The following is a 23,590-nucleotide window of genomic DNA, read 5'->3' on the forward strand; positions in this document are numbered from 1 at the left end:
ACCCCGCCGTCTCCATGGCGACGCACTCACACCCCCGACCCCACCGTCTCCATGGTGACGCACCCACACCCCCGACCCCACCGTCTCCATGGTGACGCACTCACACCCCTACTCGCACCGCTGTCTCCATGGAGACACACTGACGCCCCTCCCCCCCCTCTCGGCCTCACGCCGTCTCCATGGCGACGCACCCCCCGCGCGCTGATTGGCTCCTTAAATTCAAACGGCGAACGGTTGGGGCCTCTCCTTCCCCCAAAACAAAACAAAGTCCCCGACGACAAGTGCCTCACGAGTCCCTCACACAAGTCCCTGACGACAAGTGCCTCACGAGTCCCTGACGAGTCCCCCTGACGAGTCCCCCTCACGAGTCCCCCTCACGAGTCCCCCTCACGAGTCCCTCACGAGTCGACGAGTCCCTCTCACGAGTCCCTCACGAGTCGACGAGTCCCTGACGAGTCCCCCTCACGAGTCCCTCACGAGTCCCCCTCACGAGTCCCTCACGAGTCGACGAGTCCCTCTCACGAGTCCCTCACAAGTCGACGAGTCTCTCTCACGAGTCTCCCATAGGTGCAATGTCGCTTTAAAACTTTCCGTGTTTTATATCTTTTTTTTACTTTAATAAGAATTTCCGTCCAGTTATATATTTTTTTGCATTAAACCGTAAAACAACCTAATAAGACAATAAAGAATGTTTCGTAGTATTTAGCGTAGTTCTAATTACGAATGAATGTGAGTTTAAAGCTGAGTGTAAGTACTTCTGTACAGGTTGGTATCGGCGTTCTTTAACCAGGTCGACTTCCGGTGAGGGGAGAGGGGGCGGGGCCGGAAGTTACTGGGGGGGAGGAGAGAGGGGCCGGAAGTTACTGGGGGGGTGGGGGGTGGGGAGGAGAGGAAGTCAATGGAATCGCCAGCGTAAAATCGCGACACAGGTAATCGCGACTCACTAATTTCATTCAAATCTCCATAGCCGCGGAATCGCGAGCCGACGGAACTGCGACTTTTCCACCCGCTACGATTCGATCCACAGGCGCGTGGAATCTGCAGGGTTTTCCTCTCTGCTCTGGCATCAGACAGAGACAGACACAGACAGACAGAGATAGACAGAGACAGAGGCAGACGGACAGACACAGGCAGACACAGACAGACACAGAGACAGACAGAGGCAGACAGAGACAGACAGACACAGGCAGAGACAGACAGGCAGAGGCAGACAGAGACAGACACAGACATCCGGAGAGTTTTTAGCGAACCGCAGGGTGAGTGAGACTCGCAGAGACCATTCAGCATCAACCACCATCATCACCACCATCATTACCACCACCATCATCACCACCACCATTATCACCACCACGACCATCATCACCACCACCATTATCATCACCATTATCACTATCACCACCACCATTATCACCATCACCACCACCATTATCACCATCACCACCACCATTATCACCATCACCACCACCATTATCACCATCACCACCACCATCATCATCACCACCACCATTATCACCACCATCACCACCACCATTACCACCACCACCACGACCATTATCACCACCACGACCATTATCACCACCACCACCACGACCATTATCACCACCACCACCACGACCATTATCACCATCACCACCACGACCATTATCACCATCACCACCACGACCATTATCACCATCACCACCACCATTATCACCACCACCACCATCATCATCACCACCACCATCATCATCATCACCACCACCATCATCATCACCACCACCACCATTATCATCACCACCACCATTATCACCATCATCACCACCACCACGACCATTATCACCATCATCACCACCACCACGACCATTATCACCATCATCACCACCACCACGACCATTATCACCATCATCACCACCACCACGACCATTATCACCATCACCACCACCACGACCATTATCACCACCACCACGACCATTATCACCATCACCATCACCACCACCACGACCATTATCACCATCATCACGACCATTATCACCATCACCACCACCATTATCACCATCATCACCACCATTATCACCATCATCACCACCATTATCACCATCATCACCACCATCACCACCATTATCACCACCACTATCGCCACCAGCATCATTGTCTGGGTGAACACTGTGTTCACGCTCACCGTGTGCCTCTGTCAGGATGAACACTCTGTGTTCACACTCACCGTGTGTCTCTGTGTGTCAGGATGAACACTGTGTTCACGCTCACCGTGTGTCTCTGTGTGTCAGGATGAACACTGTGTTCACGCTCACCGCGTGTCTCTGTGTGTCAGGATGAACACTCTGTGTTCACGCTCACCGTGTGTCTCTGTGTGTCAGGATGAACACTGTGTTCACGCTCACCGTGTCTCTGTGTGTCAGGATGAACACTCTGTGTTCACGCTCACCGTGTCTCTGTGTGTCAGGATGAACACTGTGTTCACGCTCACCGTGTCTCTGTGTGTCAGGATGAACACTGTGTTCACGCTCACCGTGTGTCTCTGTCAGGATGAACACTCTCTCTGTGTTCACACTCACCGTGTGTCTCTGTGTGTCAGGGTGAACACTCTGTGTTCACGCTCACCGTGTGTCTCTCTGTGTCAGGATGAACACTGTGTTCACGCTCACCGTGTGTCTCTGTGTCAGGGTGAACACTCTGTGTTCACGCTCACCGTGTGTCTCTGTGTGTCAGGATGAACACTGTTCACGCTCACCGTGTCTCTCTGTGTGTCAGGATGAACACTGTGTTCACGCTCACCGCGTGTCTCTTGTGTGTCAGGATGAACACTCTCTCTGTGTTCACGCTCACCGCGTGTCTCTGTGTGTCAGGATGAACACTCTCTCTGTTCACGCTCACTGTGTGTCTCTGTGTGTCAGGATGAACACTGTGTTCACGCTCACCGTGTCTCTGTGTGTCAGGATGAACACTGTGTTCACGCTCACCGTGTCTCTGTGTGTCAGGATGAACACTCTGTGTTCACGCTCACCGTGTGTCTCTGTGTGTCAGGATGAACACTCTCTCTGTGTTCACGCTCACCGTGTGTCTCTGTGTGTCAGGGTGAACACTCTGTGTTCACGCTCACCGTGTCTCTGTGTGTCAGGATGAACACTCTCTCTGTGTTCACGCTCACCGTGTGTCTCTGTGTGTCAGGGTGAACACTCTGTGTTCACGCTCACCGTGTCTCTGTGTGTCAGGATGAACACTCTCTCTGTGTTCACGCTCACCGTGTGTCTCTGTGTGTCAGGATGAACACTCTGTGTTCACGCTCACCGCGTGTCTCTGTGTGTCAGGATGAACACTCTCTCTGTGTTCACGCTCACCGCGTGTCTCTGTGTGTCAGGATGAACACTCTGTGTTCACGCTCACCGTGTGTCTCTGTGTGTCAGGGTGAACACTCTGTGTTCACGCTCACCGTGTCTCTGTGTGTCAGGATGAACACTCTCTCTGTGTTCACGCTCACCGTGTGTCTCTGTGTGTCAGGATGAACACTCTGTGTTCACGCTCACCGCGTGTCTCTGTGTGTCAGGATGAACACTGTGTTCACGCTCACCGTGTCTCTCTGTGTGTCAGGATGACCACTCTGTGTTCACGCTCACCGCGTGTCTCTGTGTGTCAGGATGAACACTGTGTGTTCACGCTCACCGTGTCTCTCTGTGTGTCAGGATGAACACTCTGCTGTCCCGGCTGAACGCTCTCTTTGCGTTCACTCTCACCGTCATGGCGAGCGTGACGCTGCTCTGCTTCGCCAGCACCGCCTACCGCCAGCAGCAGCCGCTCCCCGAGCCACTGGGCATCGCCATCACCTCCGTGCTCGTGTGCGTACCAACATCAGTAGCATCAGCAGCAGCTTCATCAGCAGCTTCATCAGTAGCATCATCAGCAGCTTCATCAGTAGCATCAGCAGCAGCTTCATCAGTAGCATCATCAGTAGCATCAGCAGCAGCTTCATCAGTAGCATCAGCAGCAGCTTCATCAGTAGCATCATCAGCAACTTTATCAGTAGAATCATCAGTAGCATCAGCAGCAGCTTCATCAGCTTCATCAGCAGCTGCAGCTTCATCAGCAGCAGTTTCATCAACATCAGCAGCATCAGCAGCAGCATCATCATCAACATCAGCAGCAGCAGCATCATCAACATCAGCAGCTTCATCAGCAGCAGCGTAATCAACATGAGCATCATCAGCAGCAGCTTCATCAACATCAGCAGCTTCATCAACATCAGCAGCATCATCAGCAGCGTAATCAACATGAGCAGCATCATCAGCAGCAGCGTAATCAACATGAGCATCATCAGCAGCATCAGCAGCAGCGTAATCAACATCAGCAGCATCATCAACATCAGCAGCTTCATCAGCAGCAGCGTAAGCAACATGAGCATCATCAGCAGCGTAATCAACATGAGCATCATCAGCAGCATCATAGTCCACACACTTTGCTGTGCCACCTTCTCCTGGCAGAGCCAGGGGTACGGCCCCTTCTCAACTTCCACCCACTGGTTAGAGGGAATGTGGAACTGATGGAGATTAGTCCACACTTTTCTGTACCGCCTCCTGGAATTAACGTACTCCGCATCATCATCATCATCGGCAGTAGCATCATTATTAGTATCTTCATCGCTAACATTAAAGTACTCAGCATCATCATCATCATCGGCATCATACTCATTGCAGAATCAGAATCATCAGCATCTTTGTCAGCAAAACCATCTTTACGCAGTCGGCAGCATCATCAATGCGCGTGCACCTGGCCTGGCACAGGTGCCGTCGTGACGTCACCATCATTTAGTGGCAAATGGCGGGTATTGGTCTTGGTGTGTGTGTACTTGGGGAGCGGTAGTCCGGCCTTAAACTCCCAGTTCCTCAGTGGTTGCCGGTCGGTAACGCTTTGGCTGTGGTGGTGGTGGTGTGCCGGTCGGTAATGCCGTCGTGGCTGTGAGCAATGCCGATTACAATTTGGTTCCCCTCATGGCGCTCGTAGCCACCACAGCGGTCAAAGGGGGATCTGGACAGGTGCGAGGGGCTGGTTAACCCCTCCACCTTCAATTCTAATACCACGGCACCATGAAGAATATATCGAACTAAGCTTGTGCCGTAGGCCCTGTGGGGGTCTCTATAACTTCTCCTCGACCAAACCCCATTTGGCAGAGCCAAGAGGCTGAACCTGCACCCTCCAGAAACGGCAAAAAGCCACTGCGAGTGGCCACGTGGAATGTTAGAACGCTCTCTGTGGAGGAGAGGCTGCCTCTCCTCTGTTTAGTCGCTGGACCGATACCGCCTGGATCTGTCGTAACCAGGAGGTCCAATGGACTGTTTCCGGCTCCAATCATTGAGGGGTGGACAGTCCTCTATTCGGAGCAGGAAACTGCCAAACAAAAGGGAGGGACTCTTCTTCTGAACAAAATAATGAAGGGGGTGGTGTTGGAGCATGGCAGTGAGGTGTGGGAAACTGTAAGCCCCAGACTGCTGTGGGCCTGCTTCCCTATCAAGAAGAGGCAAGGAATGGTGGTGGTTGCTCACGCCCCCAGAGATGATGAACATCAGTGGAGGGATGCAGGCAAGGCCGATGAGTCAGATGCCTTCTATTACCTGTCCCAGGTGTTGGCCAGAATGTCCCCTCTGGATAGAGTCATCCTGTTGTGTGACCTTCATGCCCAAGTCGGTCATGACACAGACATCTGGGCTGGAGTGATTGGAAGGCATGGGCCAGATTAGCTCAATATAGCGGTCGGAGGCTGCTAGACTTATATGCATTCCATGGGCTTGTAATTACCAACGCACTGTTCTGCCATTGGCACATCCACACAACATCACGGATGCATGCTGGGTCCAAGCAAGAACATCTGCTGGACTATATAGTGATGGAACAGCGGATGCGGGCCCATGTCCTTGACACCAGGACCTACTCATGGAGCTAATCTGTCCACTGACCTTTGGCTTGTCATCAGTAAGACGCGCCTGCCATTCTTCCATTCCGCTGGTAGGTGTTCATCTAAGACTCCATTAAAACCCACAGTAGCCTGGTCTCAGCTAGCTGAAGAAAGTTGCAAGCGAGAATTTCATCATCACTTGCAGCTGGGGTGGCATCGTCCCCCATCCCCTCGTGATGTTGAGGGGAAATGGCTGAGGTTCTGGACTGTGGTTCATGCAGCTGCAATGGCTGCCCACTCCCACCATTTACAGCATCCCATGTCGGTGAATGATGAAGAGGCTTGCCGCAGCTTTCGCTGAGAGGTTCAGAGAACCATGCGGTGCAGCAAGGATGAGTGATGGCCGCGGGTTGCTGAGGAGATCGTCTACCTCGGTAGCATGCGATCAGAAATCTTTCGAATTCCATCCAAAAAGTAACTTAGGGGAAAAAATCGTGTTCCATTCTCCAATCCCCATTAGCTGAGCATTTCTGTGAGGTCTTGGGGGAGGGGAAATCCCTCACCTCAGAAAATATAATGGGGCAAAGTGAAGGATGACCCTGCTAAGGCTGCGGTGCCTCAAATGTTGGAAGTAGTAGTCACCTCCTGTGAGTGGCTGAGGTGCCATTTGTTGAGGAAGTACGGAAAGTGATTCGGAGTCTGAAAGCAGGAACAGCTCCAGGCAGATGATCTCCCAAGTGAACTGCTGAGGGAGAGTGGCCTTTGTGTGCAGGCTACGCTATGTGACATCATCACAACTGTCTGGACCATTGGACTGGTTCCGCAGGATTGGAAGGAGGGTCCCCCCCTCTTTAAGAAGGGGAACTGCAGACTAACAGCTACAGGGGCATCTCCTTCCTTCGTGTGCCGGGAAAGGTCCCGACAAGGATTATTCAACATACTGAGTAAAGGCTTGCGGAGCCCCATTGTGGTTTCAGGCAGGGGCAGCCCTGCACTGATGCCTTCATTCTCCATCCGTCTGCTACAGCAGAGGTAGCAATCAGCGGTTGTTGGTGTGTGAGTGTGAGCTGCATGTTTAGCGGTTAGCGTGCTCCGCTATGAACCTAGCGACCCAAGTTCCATTCCCACTCTCAGCCAACACCAGGGACGATTATCCTGAACCAGTCGTGGGCCTCCCCGAGGTCGCCTCAGCCTCAAATGAGTATCTGGTGCTGTGTGTAGTAAACATCGCCACTGTGCTGTGCGCTAACGGAACTTGTCGCCGCAGTTTGTTAAGGCTACGTGTGAGCGCTGTGTGAGCTATGCGTGTGAACGGAGCCATGTGTTGTGATGTTGTTTAGGTAGCCTTGGGAAGGCAGCGTCACCACTCTTGAGACATAGTCAAACACAAAATCCCCCAACCTCCTGTATACCACACACAGAGACACATGGAGAGACAAAGAGCTCCCGTATAGCCGTAAGAGACTTGGAGCAAGTGCTGTTAGCGAGCTGGCACGGCACACGAGGGGGTGGGTGGCCAGCACCAAGCCTGGCCACCTTTGTCTTCCCCAGTGGCGATGTTTACACACCGCACCAGGTCCACATTTTAGGCCGAGTCGACCTGGGGGAGGCCCACTACCAGTTCAGATAATACAGAGAGACCCACACAGAGACACAGACACACTCAAGCAAAACACGCAAACTCCAAATATACGGCAGTGCATCGTCGTTGTCAGGCTCTGGGATCGAACCCACAACCTCCTTGCATACCTGGCCAAAGGAGATTGAACATCTCATCGGCCACCTGGGGGGCAGCGGCGTGGGGCGTGGGGGGGGGGAGATGATGGGAGGGTTGGGGATCTTTGTCTTGACCTTTGCATCTGCGGCACACGCAGGAAGAACGTGGAGGACTTCACGGGGCCGCGGGACAAGAGTGACCTCGGCTTCGTCACCTTCGACCTGAAGGCCGATATCCTTTTCTCGCCCGTCCACCCCGCCGTCCACTGATTGACGACGTCATAGTGACTGTCGTTAATTAAGGGGTTACGATAATATTCTTTTTGTCATAGCCCAAAAGGACAAGAAGTGGCGTTGTTGTTTTTTTTACAGCAAAAAGCTCTGCAATGTACGCGAGTGTGTGTGTGTGTGTTGAACTTCGATGGCACCATACATCGCTAACTGTGGTAATTGGAGCTGCAGGGGAAGGACATCAAACTAAACACGGTGTAGCGTATAGTGTAGTGTACAGCAGTGTATAGTGGTACAGTGTATCGTCATGTGGTGTATAGTGGGATAGTATAGGCGACCCCCGCATCTACGAGCCGTCGTAAGTCAAACCCTTATCTCCCATAGGTGCAATGTTATACATTGCGGTTCCGTTCCTGGAAACCCATTAAATACCATAAAAAATACCAATTTACCGCGAAAATAAATGAAAATAACGCGAAAAAACATTTATTGTAACTTAACGTAACTTTTACAAACATTTCCTAAGTCGTAGATACGAGTTTTGATCGTTACTTTGGGGGTCTTACTATAAGAAAGGTTTTTTTTACATTATGAGACCTCCTTTGCCAGTAACAAGATATAGTAATTGGTTTTACCCTTATAACTGGCACAAAAACTGACACCTTTATTCAAGGCATCATGTTTGCAATAACCACAACACAAGCAGTCAGTGGAGACTAGGCTCTAAGAAAAGCCGTCTCGGGTGTGGACCAATCAAATTCAAGGACAGTGCCAATATTATCATCAGAGTTGTCTCTTTTGTTTGCATTTTGACTGCTTGTGTTGTGGTTATTGCAGACATGACGCCTTGAATAAAGGTGTCAGTTTTTTTGTGCCAGTTAAAAGGGTAAAACCTATTACTATATAAGAAAGGTTGTTAAAGCGGGGGGTCCCAAGTCGAGCCGTAGGAAGTCGGGGGGTCAGCTGTAGTGCAGTGTATCGTGGTATATTTATTTAAGTGGTGTGTATAGTAGTGTAGTCGTATTAATGTTGAACTTCTTTCACACTGTACATAGCCAACCGTGCTTGTCGGAGGTGTGGGGGAAGGACAACAAACTAAACACAAAAAGCAGTTCTAAAGAAATTAGTTTTCAATCTGAATGATGATCTAAACGTGCATAGCTCCAGTGGCATCCGATGCGGTGACCGACTTTTTTCGCTGGCCAGCCACAGGCCGCTACTGCGAGGATGACCATGGTACAGTAGTATAGTCCTGTATGTACAGTAGAGTGAAACAAAATTAGGTTGGGCAGCGCGTGGCGTACACGCAGATCACAAGTGTCCGCAATATAACACTACACTGATAACTGAAGACTACAATGTGAATTGGTTTACGATAAGATTTGTCGTAACTGAAAGATCAAGTGTTGGTGTTACAACAAACAAGCTCTGTTATCCGGCACCCATGCATGTTGAACGTCTTCTCGCACCGTACGAGCCACAGTGCCGGCCTTCACAGGCGCTGCTACTCACTCTTTAAAACCACTTGCCCCTGCAGTATGTTAAGGCTACACGAGGGATCTTTGTCTTTGGTGTAGTATCCATTTTGCATCTCCCTTCTCTCCGGCCACCATGGGACATCACAAGATCTTGATCGGCCAGTGCTCGCTGAGCCGCATTGGCATCCAGTTGCCAAACGGATACGTTATAAGGTTGTACTCATTACACACAAAGTGCTTGCTACATATGAACCAAAATACCTTGCTGATCTCGTTAAGGAGTTTAAACCATCACACAAATCCGGTCATCCTCGCAGCAGCAGCGCCCTTTGGCTCTGCCATGGAACAAAAATGGTCACCGGATCGCTCGCCTTCAGGTGCGCTTCTGCGGCCGTCTGGAATACTCTTCCGATATTAGGAAGCTACTGGAGTTGTGCACTTTCAGAACATCTCGATTGAGAACTCATTTCTTTCGAAATGATTTTTGTGGTTAGTTTGTTGTTCTTCCCCCACACCTCCGATTAGCACGGATGGCTACATACGGTGGGAAAAAAGTTAGACATACATACTACTTACACACGACATCACTATACACTATACACACTACACTGCTTATACAGGACACTACTACACCACACACACACACTACGACACTACCACACCACTACACACACACACTATGACACTACTACACCACTACACACACACTACGACACTACTACACCACTACACACACACTACGACACTACTACACCACTACACACACACTACGACACTACTACACTACAGACACACTACAACACTACTACACCACTACATACACACACTACGACACTACTACACCACTACACACACTACACCACTACTGCACCACTACACACACACACTACGACACTGCTACACCACTACACACACACTACGACACTACTACACCACTACACACACACTACGACACTACTACACCACTACACACGCACTACGACACTACTACACCACTACACACACATACACACTACGACACTACTACACCACTACACACACACTACTACACCACTACACACACACTATGACACTACTACACCACTACACACACACTACGACACTACTACACCACTACACACACACTACGACACTACCACACCACTACACACACACTGACACTACTACACCACTACACACACACTACTACACCACTACACACACACTACGACACTACTACACCACTACACACACACACTACCACACCACTACACACACACTACTACACTACTACACCACTACACACGCACTACGACACTACTACACCACTACACACACATACACACTACGACACTACTACACCACTACACACACACTACTACACCACTACACACACACACTACGACACTACTACACCACTACACACACACTGCGACACTACTACACCACTACACACACACTACGACACTACCACACCACTACACACACACTGACACTACTACACCACTACACACACACTACTACACCACTACACACACACTACTACACCACTACACACACACTACGACACTACTACACCACTACACACTACGACACTAGTACACCACTACACACACACTACGACACTACTACACCACTACACACACTACTACACCACTACACACACACTACGACACTACTACACTACTACACCACTACACACACACTACGACACTACCACACCATTACACACACACTACGACACTACTACACCACTACACACACACTACTACACCACTACACACACACTACTACACCACTACACCACTACACACACACTACTACACTACTACACACACACTACTACACTACTACACCACTACACACACGCTACTACACCACTACACACACACTACTACACCACTACACACACTACTACACCACTACACATACACTATAACACTACTACACCACTACACACACACTACGACACTACTACACCACTACACACACACACTACGACACTACTACACCACTACACACACATTACGACACTACTACACCACTACACACACACTACGACACTACTACACCACTACACACACACTATGACACTACTACACCACTACACACCCACTACGACACTACTACACCACTACACACACACTACGACACTACTACACCACTACACACACACTACGACACTACTACACCACTACACACACACACTACCACACTACTACACACACACTACGACAATACCACACCACTACACACACACTACGACACTACTACACCACTACACACACACACTACCACACCACTACACACACACTACTACACTAATACACCACTACACACACACTACTACACCACTACACACACACTACGACACTACTACACCACTACACACACACTATGATACTACTACACCACTACACACACACATACACTACCACACCACTACACACACACTACTACACCACTACACACACACACTACTACACTACTACACCACTACACACACACTACGACACTACTACACCACTACACTCGCACTACGACACTACTACACCACTACACACACACACACTACGACACTATTACACCACTACACACACACACTACGACACTACTACACCACTACACACACTACGACACTACTACACCACTAAACACACACTACAACACTACTACACCACTACACACACACTACAACACTACTACACCACTACACACACACTACTACACCACTACACACACACTACGACACTACTACACCACTACACACACACACACTACGACACTACTACACCACTACACACACACACTACGACACTACTACACCACTACACACACACTACGACACTACTAAACCACTACACACACACTACAACACTACTACACCACTACACACACACACTACGACACTACTACACACACACTACAACACTACTACACACACACACTATGACACTACTACACTACTACACACACTACGACACTACTACACCACTACACACACACTACGACACTACTACACCACTACACACACACACTACGACACTACTACACCACTACACACACACACACTACGACACTACTACACCACTACACACACACTACGACACTACTACACCACTACACACACACTACTACACCACTACACACACACTACTACACCACTACACCACTACACACACACTACTACACCACTACACACACGCTACTACACCACTACACACACACTACTACACTACTACACCACTACACACACACTACTACACCACTACACACACACTACGACACTACTACACTACAGACACACTACGACACTACTACACCACTACACACACACTACGACACTACTACACCACTACACACGCACTACGACACTACTACACCACTACACACACTATGACACTACTACACCACTACACACACACTACGACACTACTACACCACTACACACACACTACGACACTACTACACCAATACACACACACACTACGACACTACTACACCACTACACACACACTACGACACTACTACACCACTAAACACACACTACAACACTACTACACCACTACACACACACTACAACACTACTACACCACTACACACACTACGACACTACTACACCACTACACACACACTACGACACTACTACACCACTACACACGCACTACGACACTACTACACCACTACACACACACACTACGACACTACTACACCACTACACACACACACTACGACACTACTACACCACTACACACACACACTACGTCACCACTACACACACACTACACACACACTACGACACTACTACACCACTACACACACACTACGACACTACTACACCACTACACACACACTACGACACTACTACACACACACTACTACACTACTACACCACTACACACACACACTATGACACTACTACACACACACTACAACACTACTACACACACACTATGACACTACTACACTACTACACACACTTCGACACTACTACACCACTACACACACACTACGACACTACTACACCACTACTATTCCACTACACACACACTATGACACTACTACACCACTACACACACACTACGACACTACTACACCACTACACACACACTACGACACCACTACACTACACACACACTACGACACTACTACACCACTACACACACTACAACACTACTACACCACTACACACACACACTACGACACTACTACACCACTACTATTCCACTACACACACTATGACACTACTACACCACTACACACACACTACGACACTACCACACCACTTCACACACACACTACGACACTACTACACACACTACAACACTACTACACCACTACACACACACTATGACACTACTACACCACTACACACACACTACGACACCACTACACTACACACACACTACGACACTACTACACCACTACACACACTACAACACTACTACACCACTACACACACACACTACGACACTACTACACCACTACTATTCCACTACACACACACTGACACTACTACACCACTACACACACACTACGACACTACCACACCACTACACACACACACTACGACACTACTACACACACTACAACACTACTACACCACTACACACACACTATGACACTACTACACCATTACACACACACTACGACACTACTACACCACTACACACACTACAACACTACTACACCACTACACACACACACACTCTATGACACTACCACACCACTACACACACACTACAACACTACTACACCACTACACACACACTACTACACTACTACACCACTACACACACACACACTACGACACTACTACACCCCAACTATTCCACTACACACACACTATGACACTACTACACCACTACACACACACTACGACACGACTACACCACTACACACACACACTACGACACTACTACACCACTACACACACTACGACACTACTACACCACTACACCCACACACTACGACACTACTACACCACTACACACACACCACGACACTACCACACCACTACACACACACTACTACACTACCAACAACAACAACCGCCATTCGCCACTAAGTGGCGGTGACGTCACCACGACGCTTGTGCCAGGCTATGTGCACCCTGAGGCCACGTGAAGTGTCGAATGCCCGCTGGCAGGAGGTCACGGGGCAGACCCAGGTGCCACGGGTCGACTGACTGAGATGACTGGCTGATGCACCACCTGTGCCCCCTACTGTGCCAACCTGCTGTGCTTTAGCCACCCGGCGCTCCGCTCGCTGTTGTGAGCGTCGCTCCTCCGCCCTCCGTTGTTGTTGGAGGGCGACTGCCTCCAACTGCCCAGTAGCATCCTTCACGAGCCTCCTCCACAGAGGCCGATCTTGACACCGCTGGTACCAGTCATCGGCAAGTCCACTCAGCTCCACGTCCTCCTGTACCACATCACTCCATCTCTTCTCTAGCCCGTGCCGCGCCCGCTTAGCCCCCTCAATCCGGCCAAACAAAAGCTGTTTCGGCATGCGGTGGCTGGGCATGCGGGCTACATGACCCAGCCATCGCAGCCTTGCCTGCCGGAGGAGCTCACCGATGGGACCCTGCCCAGATCTTTCAAGGATTTGTGAGCTCCTCACACAATCCAGTCTGGTTAAACCCAGGATGGATCGTAGGCAGGCCAGCCTAAATGTTTCTAACCGGCGAAGATGTTCCATTAGGGGGGTCCACGTTTCGCAAGCGTAGAGAAGGGAGGGAATAACCGTGGCCGAGAAGACCTGAAGCTTAGTGCGGAGCGACAGACCAGGTAGCTTCCACACAGCGTTACGCAACCGATGAAAAGATATTGCCGCTCGACTGATTCGGAGTGAGACCTCTGCTGTTAAACTGGAGCCAGCCATAAGCACACTGCCCAGGTATGGGAAACTCTCCACTCTCTCCACAACTGCCCCATCACCGATTGGGAGTTGTGGGGGTGGAGTGTCCGATGGTACAAAATACCCAGGCAGGTGCTTAGTTTTGGTGGGGCTGAGGGTAAGGCCCCACCTCTTAGTGGCACGCTCCAGTCTCAGCAGCAGCGTCTCCAACTCCTCCTCTGACTGAGCAGCTATTACCAAATCATCAGCATACATAACGTGGTTGAGCAATAGGGAGCCATCCCTTGACCGCACCCGGGCATCGATTAGCCTCCCATTATATCTGTACCATATGGAGATTCCCCCGGTACAGCTATTGAAGGCTTCACGAACTACGTGGTCAAAATAGATGTTAAATAATGTGGGAGCCAGAGGACATCCCTGTCGCACCCCAAGGTGTACAGGGAATGGCTCTGACTCCCGGCCACGTAGTTTTACCCGGGCCCGCTCACCATCATGAAGGTCCTTAATGATCGTGAGCAGAGGGTCAGGTACTCCAAAAGCACGAAGAACGACCCAGAGCCCAGGCCTACTGATGGTATCATAGGCCTTGACCAGGTCAGCGCTGTGGGGGGAGATCCAATTTTGATTGGCTCCTCCCCTCATGGCATATGTGTCCACCACAGGGGATAAACGGGGGCTCTGGACGGGTGCGAGGGGCTGGTAACCCCTCCACCTTCAATTAATTACCACGAAACCACGAATTAAACTGAAATATGTAACAACTAAGCTTGTGCCGGAGGCCCCGGGGGGCCAGGCGTCTATGACGTCTCCTGGCCAAACCCCAATTGGCGGAGCCAGGAGATTGAATACCTACCCTCGGGGCTACTCCAGAAACAACGAAAAGCCACTACGGGTGGCCACGTGGAATGTTCGAACGCTCACTGCAGAGGAGAGGCTGCCACTCCTCTGTCGGGAGCTGGACCGGTACCGCCTGGATCTATGCGGCATTCAGGAGGTCCGGTGGACCGGCTCTGGCTCCTGCCACCATGAGGGGTGGACAGTCCTCTACTCGGGGCAGCAGACTGCCAAACAACAGGGTGTGGGTCTTCTTTTGAACAAAAGAATGAAGGGGACGTGGGAGCGTGGCGGTGAGGTGTGGGAAGCTGTAAGTCCCAGGCTACTTTGGGCTCGCCTTCCCATCAACCGGAGGCGAGGAATGGTGGTCGTGGTTACTTATGCCCCCACCGAAGATGAACATCCGTGGAGGGATGCAGGCAAAGCCGATGAGTCAGATGCCTTCTATGACCTCCTGTCACAGGTGCTGGCTAAAGTGGCCCCTCGGGATAGAGTCATCATGTTGGGTGACTTCAATGCCCGAGTTGGTCATGATACTGGCACCTGGTCTGGAGTGATTGGAGGGCATGGGCCAGATCAGCTCAATAACAACGGTAGGAGGCTGCTAGATTTTTGTGCAGCCCATGGGCTTGTAATTACCAACACGCTGTTCCGGCATCGGCGCATCCACACAACATCATGGATGCATGCCGGGTCCAAGCAAGAACATCTGCTGGACTACATAGTGACGGACCAGCGAATGCGAGCCCATGTCCTTGACACCAGGACCTACCGTGGAGCTGATCTGCCCTCTGACCATCGACTAGTCATCTGTAAGATGCGCCTGCCATTCTTCCACTCCGGTGGTGGGTGTACACCCAGGACCCCATTCCAACCTAAAGTGGCCTGGTCTCAGTTATCTGATGAAAGTTGCAAGCGAGAATTTCATCATCGCTTGCGGCTGGGATTGGCATCGTCCCCGACTCCTCCTGATGTCGAGGGTAAATGGGCGAGGTTTAGGACTGTGACTCATGCAGCTGCAATGGCTGCTTTGGGTACGCGGTCCAGACCTCCCCAGACACCCTGGATGACAGAGGAGTTGTTCAGGATGGTTGGGAAAAAGCGACAGGCCCACTGTCATCGGCTACAGAATCCCACGTCAGAGAATGAGGAGGCTTACCGCAGCCTTCGCTCGGAGATTCGGAGAGCCGTGAGGCGCTGCAAGGATGGGTGGTGGTCGCGGGTTGCTGAGGAGATGGAGTCTGCCTCAGTGGCCCGTGATCACAAATCTCTATTTAACTCCATCAAAAAAGTAACCTGCAGCGCCACACCTATTACCATCATTAGTTGACAAAACGGTGATCCAATTTCCGACCCCCAGGAACAGGTTCGCAGATTTGCTGAGCATTTCTGTGAGGTCCTGGGGGAGGGAAAATCCCTCAGCCAGGAAAACATCGTGGCACAAAGTGAGGATGACCCTGCTGAGGCTGCGGTGCCTCAAATATTGGATGAAGTCACCCCCTGTGAGTGGCTGGCTGAGGTGCCATCTGCTGAGGAAGTATTGAAGGCGATCCGGAGTCTGAGACCAGGAAAGGCAGCGGGCAGAGATGATCTCCCAAGCGAAATGCTGAGGGAGGGTGGCGTTTGTGCACAGACTGCCCTATATGACATCATAACAACAGTCTGGACCACTGGACGGGTTCCGCAGGATTGGAAGGATGCCCTGGTGGTCCCCCTTTTTAAGAAGGGGGACCGCACAGACTGTAACAACTACAGGGGCATCTCACTCCTCAGTGTGCCGGGAAAGGTCCTGGCAAGGATTATTCAGCATCGCCTTGCCAGGCACGCTGAGGAGAGGCTTCACTACACTACCACACCACTACACACACACACTATTACACTACTACACTACTACACACACTACGACACTACTACACCACTACACACACACTACTACACTACCACACCACTACACACACACTACGACACTACTACACCACTACACACACACTACACACACACACTACCACACCACTACACACACACACCACGACACTACTACACCACTACACACACACTACAACACTACTACACCACTACACACACACTACGACACTACTACACCACTACACACGTGCGTACATCGTGGCCGCTACTTTGCATGCCGCGGCGTTCACCGGCGCGGGGATCCCGGCCCGGGGTCGGCATCGTGAGGCCCCTTGACCCACCGCTCGCTCTCACAGCTGCAGCCGCTGTTCAACTGGAACGTGAAGCAGCTGTTCCTGTACGTGACGGCCGAGTATACGACGGCGGCCAACGTGAGTGGGCACGGGGTGGCAGGGGGGCTTCCACGTAGCCTTCAGCAGGTCCGTCGGGGAAAGCGCTGTTAGGAGCCAGTAGCGGATAACACAGAGATGCACACAAACACGTGTAGGTACATGCGTAGATACATAGATACACACACAGATGCATAGTCAAAGACGCATAGCAACAACCGTCATGGCGGTGACGTCACCACGGCGCTTGCGCCCCGGCTGTGTGTACGTTAAGGCCACATGAAGTCCAGATTTGAAGCTTTAGTGACGGCAGGAATCCATACTCTTGAAGTGTCGAACGTCCGCTGGCAGGAGGTCACGGGACAGACCCAGGTGCCATGGGTTACTGATACTGAGATGACTGGCCGATGCACCACCTGTGCCCCCACATAGATACGGACTCAAACACGCACAAGAGACAAAGATCCCCCAGCATAGCCTCCAGAAGGGCCGTTGGGGTAAGTGCTGTTCGTAGCGAGTAGCAGCAACGTCTGTAACACAGACGCACATAGGTGCACGTGTAGATACACAAAGACGCGTGAAGATACACACAAAGACGTATACATGTGGTGTGTAAGTGTGGTGTGTACGTGTGGTGTGTGTACGTGTCTATATGTGTGTACGTGTGGTGTGTACGTGTGGTGTGTGTACGTGTCTATACATGTGTACGTGTGGTGTGTGTACGTGTGGTGTGTACGTGTGGTGTGTGTACGTGTCTATACGTGTGTACGTGTCTATATGTGTGTACGTGTGGTGTGTGTACGTGTCTATATGTGTGTATGTGTCTATACGTGTACGTGTGGTTTGTATGTGTCTATATGTGTGTACGTGTCTATACGTGTACGTGTGGTGTGTACGTATCTAAACGTGTGTACGTGTCAATATGTGTGTACGTGTGGTGTGTGTGTATATATGTGTGTACGCGTGGTGTGTACGTGTCTATACGTGTACGTGTGGTGTGTGCGTGTGTACGTGTCTATATGTGTGTGTCTATACGTGTGGTGTGTGTACGTGTGGTGTGTATGTGTCTATACGTGTGGTGTGTACGTGTCGTGTGTGTATGTGTGTGTACGTGTCTATGTGTGGTGTAGGCAGTGAACCAGGTGGTGCTGTGGGACCGCATCATGCTGCGAGGGGAGAACGCCTCCCTGCACTACCACAGCCTCCGCTCCAAATACTTCTTCTTTGACGACGGCAACGGCCTGCGGTGAGAACCTCCTCACCACCTCCTTACCACCTCACCACCACCTCACCACCACCACCTCCTCACCACCTCTCACCACCGCCTTCTCACCACGTCACCCTCTGTAACTTTGTGCTTCTCTCTAGGGGTAACCCCAAGGTGTCTCTGTCCCTCTCGTGGAACGTCATCCCCAACGCTGGAGTTCTGCCGCTCCTCTCGGGCATTGGAGCCTCCTCGGTGCGCTTCCCAGACAGCTACGAGACCACCAAGAACTACTGAGCCACATGCTCCTCACCACCACGCTCACCACCACGCTCACCACCACACTCGCCACCGCTCACCGCTCACGACACTCACCATTCACAACAAGCCACTCACAGACCCAGACACTCACCACACACAGAGACCAAAAACTACTGAGCCAGACACTCACCACGCCCACCACCACTCACCACGCTCACCACTCTCCAGACACAAAATCAAGAACTACTGACGATCACTCGCTACGCAAACCCCACTCGCCACACACAGACCAACAGACTCGCCACACAGAGACTCCGACTCGTCACATAGAGACCCATAGACTCGCCACACAGAGAGCCATAGACTCGCACAGAGACCCATGGACTCACCACACAGACCCATAGGCTCACCACACAGACTGACCACACTCACCATACAGAAACTCACAGACTCGCATGGAAACCTATAGACTCATCACACAGAGACCCACAGACGCGCCACACAGAGAGCCACAGACACGCAGAGACCCGCACTCAGACAGAGACCAACAGAAATAACACGAACACAGATTATTCGGTGACAGTGACGTTGGCAGCGGTGCATCAAGCACATTTTGCAAAAAAAACCTCAACGCTTCCGTCAGTAGCGCTGTGCTGTGCACGCGGCCTTACAATTAAATGTCTATTCAAGAGGCAATGTTTGTGGCAATAGCCAGCGATCTAAAACTAAACTACGTTTGGTTTCACGCAGAGCAGGCTTTCAAAACCAATATCCATAAGAGAGGTTTTTGGTTGGTGAAATCGCGTAAATATTCAATGTGTCGTTAAATCCGCCACCACCGGACACAGAAAATTAGTAAGGGGTTTGTGACGTAAACAAGACGTGCCGATTAGTTACTCGTTCAGCACTAACCGGTGTGTTGGAGAGTGAACCCACTACAACATTTACGCATTCGAGTAGCTGTGACGTTTCACCGGTAATTACAACAAACAGCCTCATCAGGCAACAGCCAGAAGTGTTGTAATTACCTGCGAAATGTCACGGTACTCGAATTGTAAATGTCGTAGTGGGTTTACTCCCCAACACACACAACCGGATAGTGCTGTGCTAGTAATGAATTGTCCACGTTTTGTTTACGTGACAAACCTTACTAATTGGCTGTGTCGGGTGGTGCCGGGTTTAACGACACATTTTTATTCACGCGATCTAACCCAAAAGAACCTCTATTATGGATAAACTATTTTTTATTTTACCAGGTAGGGCCGACTGAGCTGTCTGGCTCTTTTTCAGAAGTGACCGAGCTATCACAAATGAAAGCTCACGTGGAAATTCATAGCAGCACCCAAATAACTCTAAAACGCGTGACGGTGATTCTCAATGTGGATGGAAAAACCGGGAGGACCCAGAGAAAAATCTACGCGACCACTACGAGGAAAGAGAGAGCGAGAGATGCAGACTCCAAAAATACAGCAGGCATTGTCAGGGTCGGGATCGTACCCACGACCTCCTGCATACCAGGCGAGGTAGTTAACATGTCCTATCTACCGTGGTGATGAGGGAGAGATGCAGACTCCAAATATACAGCAGGCATCGTCAGGGTCGGGATCGTACCCACAACCTGCATACCAGGCGAGGTAGTTAACATCTCCCTATGCAGAAGAGCTACTCGTTTCCTGGAAACCCCTCGCCTTGTAAATTGGATTGTCATAAAACCGGACCCCCCCGTTTCCCCATAGCCAGTAGAAACAGTGGAAGCATCACTTGCCTTTGCGGTTTTTTTTTATTTTCCTTCTATCGGACGCTCTTAGGGTTTAATTGGTAAAACATCCTCCACACGCAGACACACTCGACAATAACGCACGCTCCACGCCAAGTGACGTCGGGGAAAGCGAGACCCGGCTCCGTTCTAATGTCGTTCGGAGGTCGCACGGAAAGGACGCGTCGTGGATTTCGAGTTTGTGTGTCATGAAAAATTGATCTGCAGTGGCGTTGTACAAACGTCACGGACGTGGATCGTCGCCATCGTAGTAAACCAGACACTGGGCTCTTCCGTTTTATTTTAACGCCGCACGAACTGGTGGTTGTGGTGTTATCGGCGGATGTGTTGAGTAAAATTTGTTTAAGTAAGCGAATAGAAACCTGGAGTAACGAAAGAACTGCGTCGGCGAGAAATCAAAAGCACGAAGGCACGCACACGCACACGTCAGTAAAGTATTGAAATAAAAATACATTTCCTCCGTAAGGAAAGTTTGAGAACTGTGACGCGTCCTCTTTGTGTGTGTGACGTCGCGTTACGGAAATGGATCTAACGAGGTGGGAACGTGATGGAATAAGAGAGCCTCATCTATGGCTATGTAATCGGTAAGAGGCGACTGACAATCGTGCATAGCCAACCGTGCTAATCAGAGATGCGGGGGAAAGACAATCTAAACATTCCTGCGGAGGGAACTGGTAGGAACGTTGGGTTGCTCGGTCAATGGCCAGGGTCAACGGCGGCACCACCACGTGGTGTATTCCGCAAATATGCCCGACTGAGGGCGGGCACAAGCCGGCGTGAGTAGGTGAAACGTTGGGTTTTATAAGGGGGGCACCACGGGGTGACCAGCCCCTCTCCACCCAGCCCCATCCCCCACCCAGCCCCACCCCTTCCACCCCCCACCCAGCCCCTCCCTACCCAGCCCCTCCCCACCCCTCCAAGTTCAGCAGCAGTGCCTCCAACTTCTCAGATCACCAGATCATCAGCATACATAACATGGTTGACCTCAACTGCACCCGGACATGGATCAGTCTCCTATTGTATCTGTACCAGATGGAGATTCCAGCAGTACAGCCATGGAAAGCTTCTTGAGCTACGTGGTCAAAAAATATGTAAAATAATGTTGGAGCCAGAGGACATCCCTGTCGCACTCCAAGGTGAACAGGGAATGGCTCTGGCTCCTGGCCACATAGATTTACCCAGGCCCGCTCACCATCATAAAGCGTGAAGAACAGCCCAGAGGAGCAGGCGCCTCGTCCGCGTGGGCCCCGGGCTCCGCGGAAGACTCGGAGCACGCCACCAACACCCTGTCACGTTGCAGGGTCTGCTGCGCCTTTTTGCACCTGCTGATCTTGAGCGAAGACGCCTCTCCATCCTCGGCGGGGAGCACAGTGCGGAGGTCTTTGGGGAGTCCCAGCATCTTCTCGAGACCCCTCTCTGTCCTCGGCGGGGATCACAGTGCGGAGGTCTTTGGGGAGTCCCAACATCTCAAGACGCCTCTCCGTCCTCAGCGGGGATCACAGTGCGGAGGTCTTTGGGGAGTCCCAACATCTCAAGACGCCTCTCCGTCCTCAGCGGGGATCACAGTGCGGAGGTCTTTGGGGAGTCCCAGCATCTTCTCGAGACCCCTCTCCGTCCTCGGCGGGGATCACAGTGCGGAGGTCTTTGGGGAGTCCCAGCATTTTCTCGAGACCCCTCTCCGTCCTCGGCGGGGATCACAGTGCGGAGGTCTTTGGGGAGTCCCAGCATTTTCTCGAGACCCCTCTCCGTCCTCGGCGGGGATCACAGTGCGGAGGTCTTTGGGGAGTCCCAGCATTTTCTCGAGACCCCTCTCCGTCCTCGGCGGGGATCACAGTACGGAGGTCTTTGGGGAGTCCCAGCATCTCAAGACCCCTCTCCGTTCTCAGCGGGGAGCACAGTGCGGAGGTCTTTGGGGAGTCCCAGCATCTCAAGACGCCTCTCCATCCTCGGCGGGGATCACAGTGCGGAGGTCTTTGGGGAGTCCCAGCATCTTCTCGAGACCCCTCTCCATCCTCGGCGGGGATCACAGTGCGGAGGTCTTTGGGGAGTCCCAGCATCTTCTCGAGACCCCTCTCCGTCCTCGGCGGGGATCACAGTGCGGAGGTCTTTGGGGAG

General features: G+C 51.3%; 3 protein-coding genes across 4 annotated transcripts in view; 2 read left to right on the plus strand and 1 right to left on the minus strand.

Moving 5' to 3' along the window:
* LOC116957509 (uncharacterized) overlaps positions 1–421 on the minus strand; it is a 35,669-nt gene extending 35,248 nt beyond the window's left edge. The window contains exon 1 of the mRNA XM_076056486.1: positions 403–421. The gene's annotated coding sequence lies outside the window, so the exon portion shown is untranslated. The remainder of the gene's footprint in view (positions 1–402) is intronic.
* Positions 1–23,590, plus strand: part of LOC116957542 (uncharacterized) — a 305,854-nt gene that overhangs the window by 9,009 nt on the left and 273,255 nt on the right. The window lies entirely within an intron of this gene.
* On the plus strand, positions 1,004–21,954 carry SPCS3 (signal peptidase complex subunit 3). Of its 2 annotated transcripts, XM_076056495.1 has the most exons (7): positions 1,004–1,186; positions 1,227–1,256; positions 3,678–3,830; positions 7,756–7,829; positions 18,199–18,275; positions 19,364–19,479; positions 19,602–21,954. In XM_076056495.1, the coding sequence occupies exons 3-7, from the start codon at positions 3,679–3,681 to the stop codon at positions 19,732–19,734; spliced, it is 552 nt and encodes a 183-aa protein (XP_075912610.1). In that variant the 5' UTR covers positions 1,004–1,186; positions 1,227–1,256; position 3,678; the 3' UTR covers positions 19,735–21,954. The 2 variants fall into 2 exon arrangements, with proteins under 2 accessions (XP_075912610.1, XP_032835606.1); XM_032979715.2 differs by having other exon boundaries at positions 1,005–1,256.

This window comes from Petromyzon marinus, chromosome 76 (genome assembly GCF_048934315.1).
Source record: "Petromyzon marinus isolate PM22_M1 ecotype Great Lakes invasive population chromosome 76, UKy_Petmar_22M1.pri1.0, whole genome shotgun sequence".
In the NCBI taxonomy this organism is placed as follows: Eukaryota; Metazoa; Chordata; class Hyperoartia; order Petromyzontiformes; family Petromyzontidae; genus Petromyzon; species Petromyzon marinus.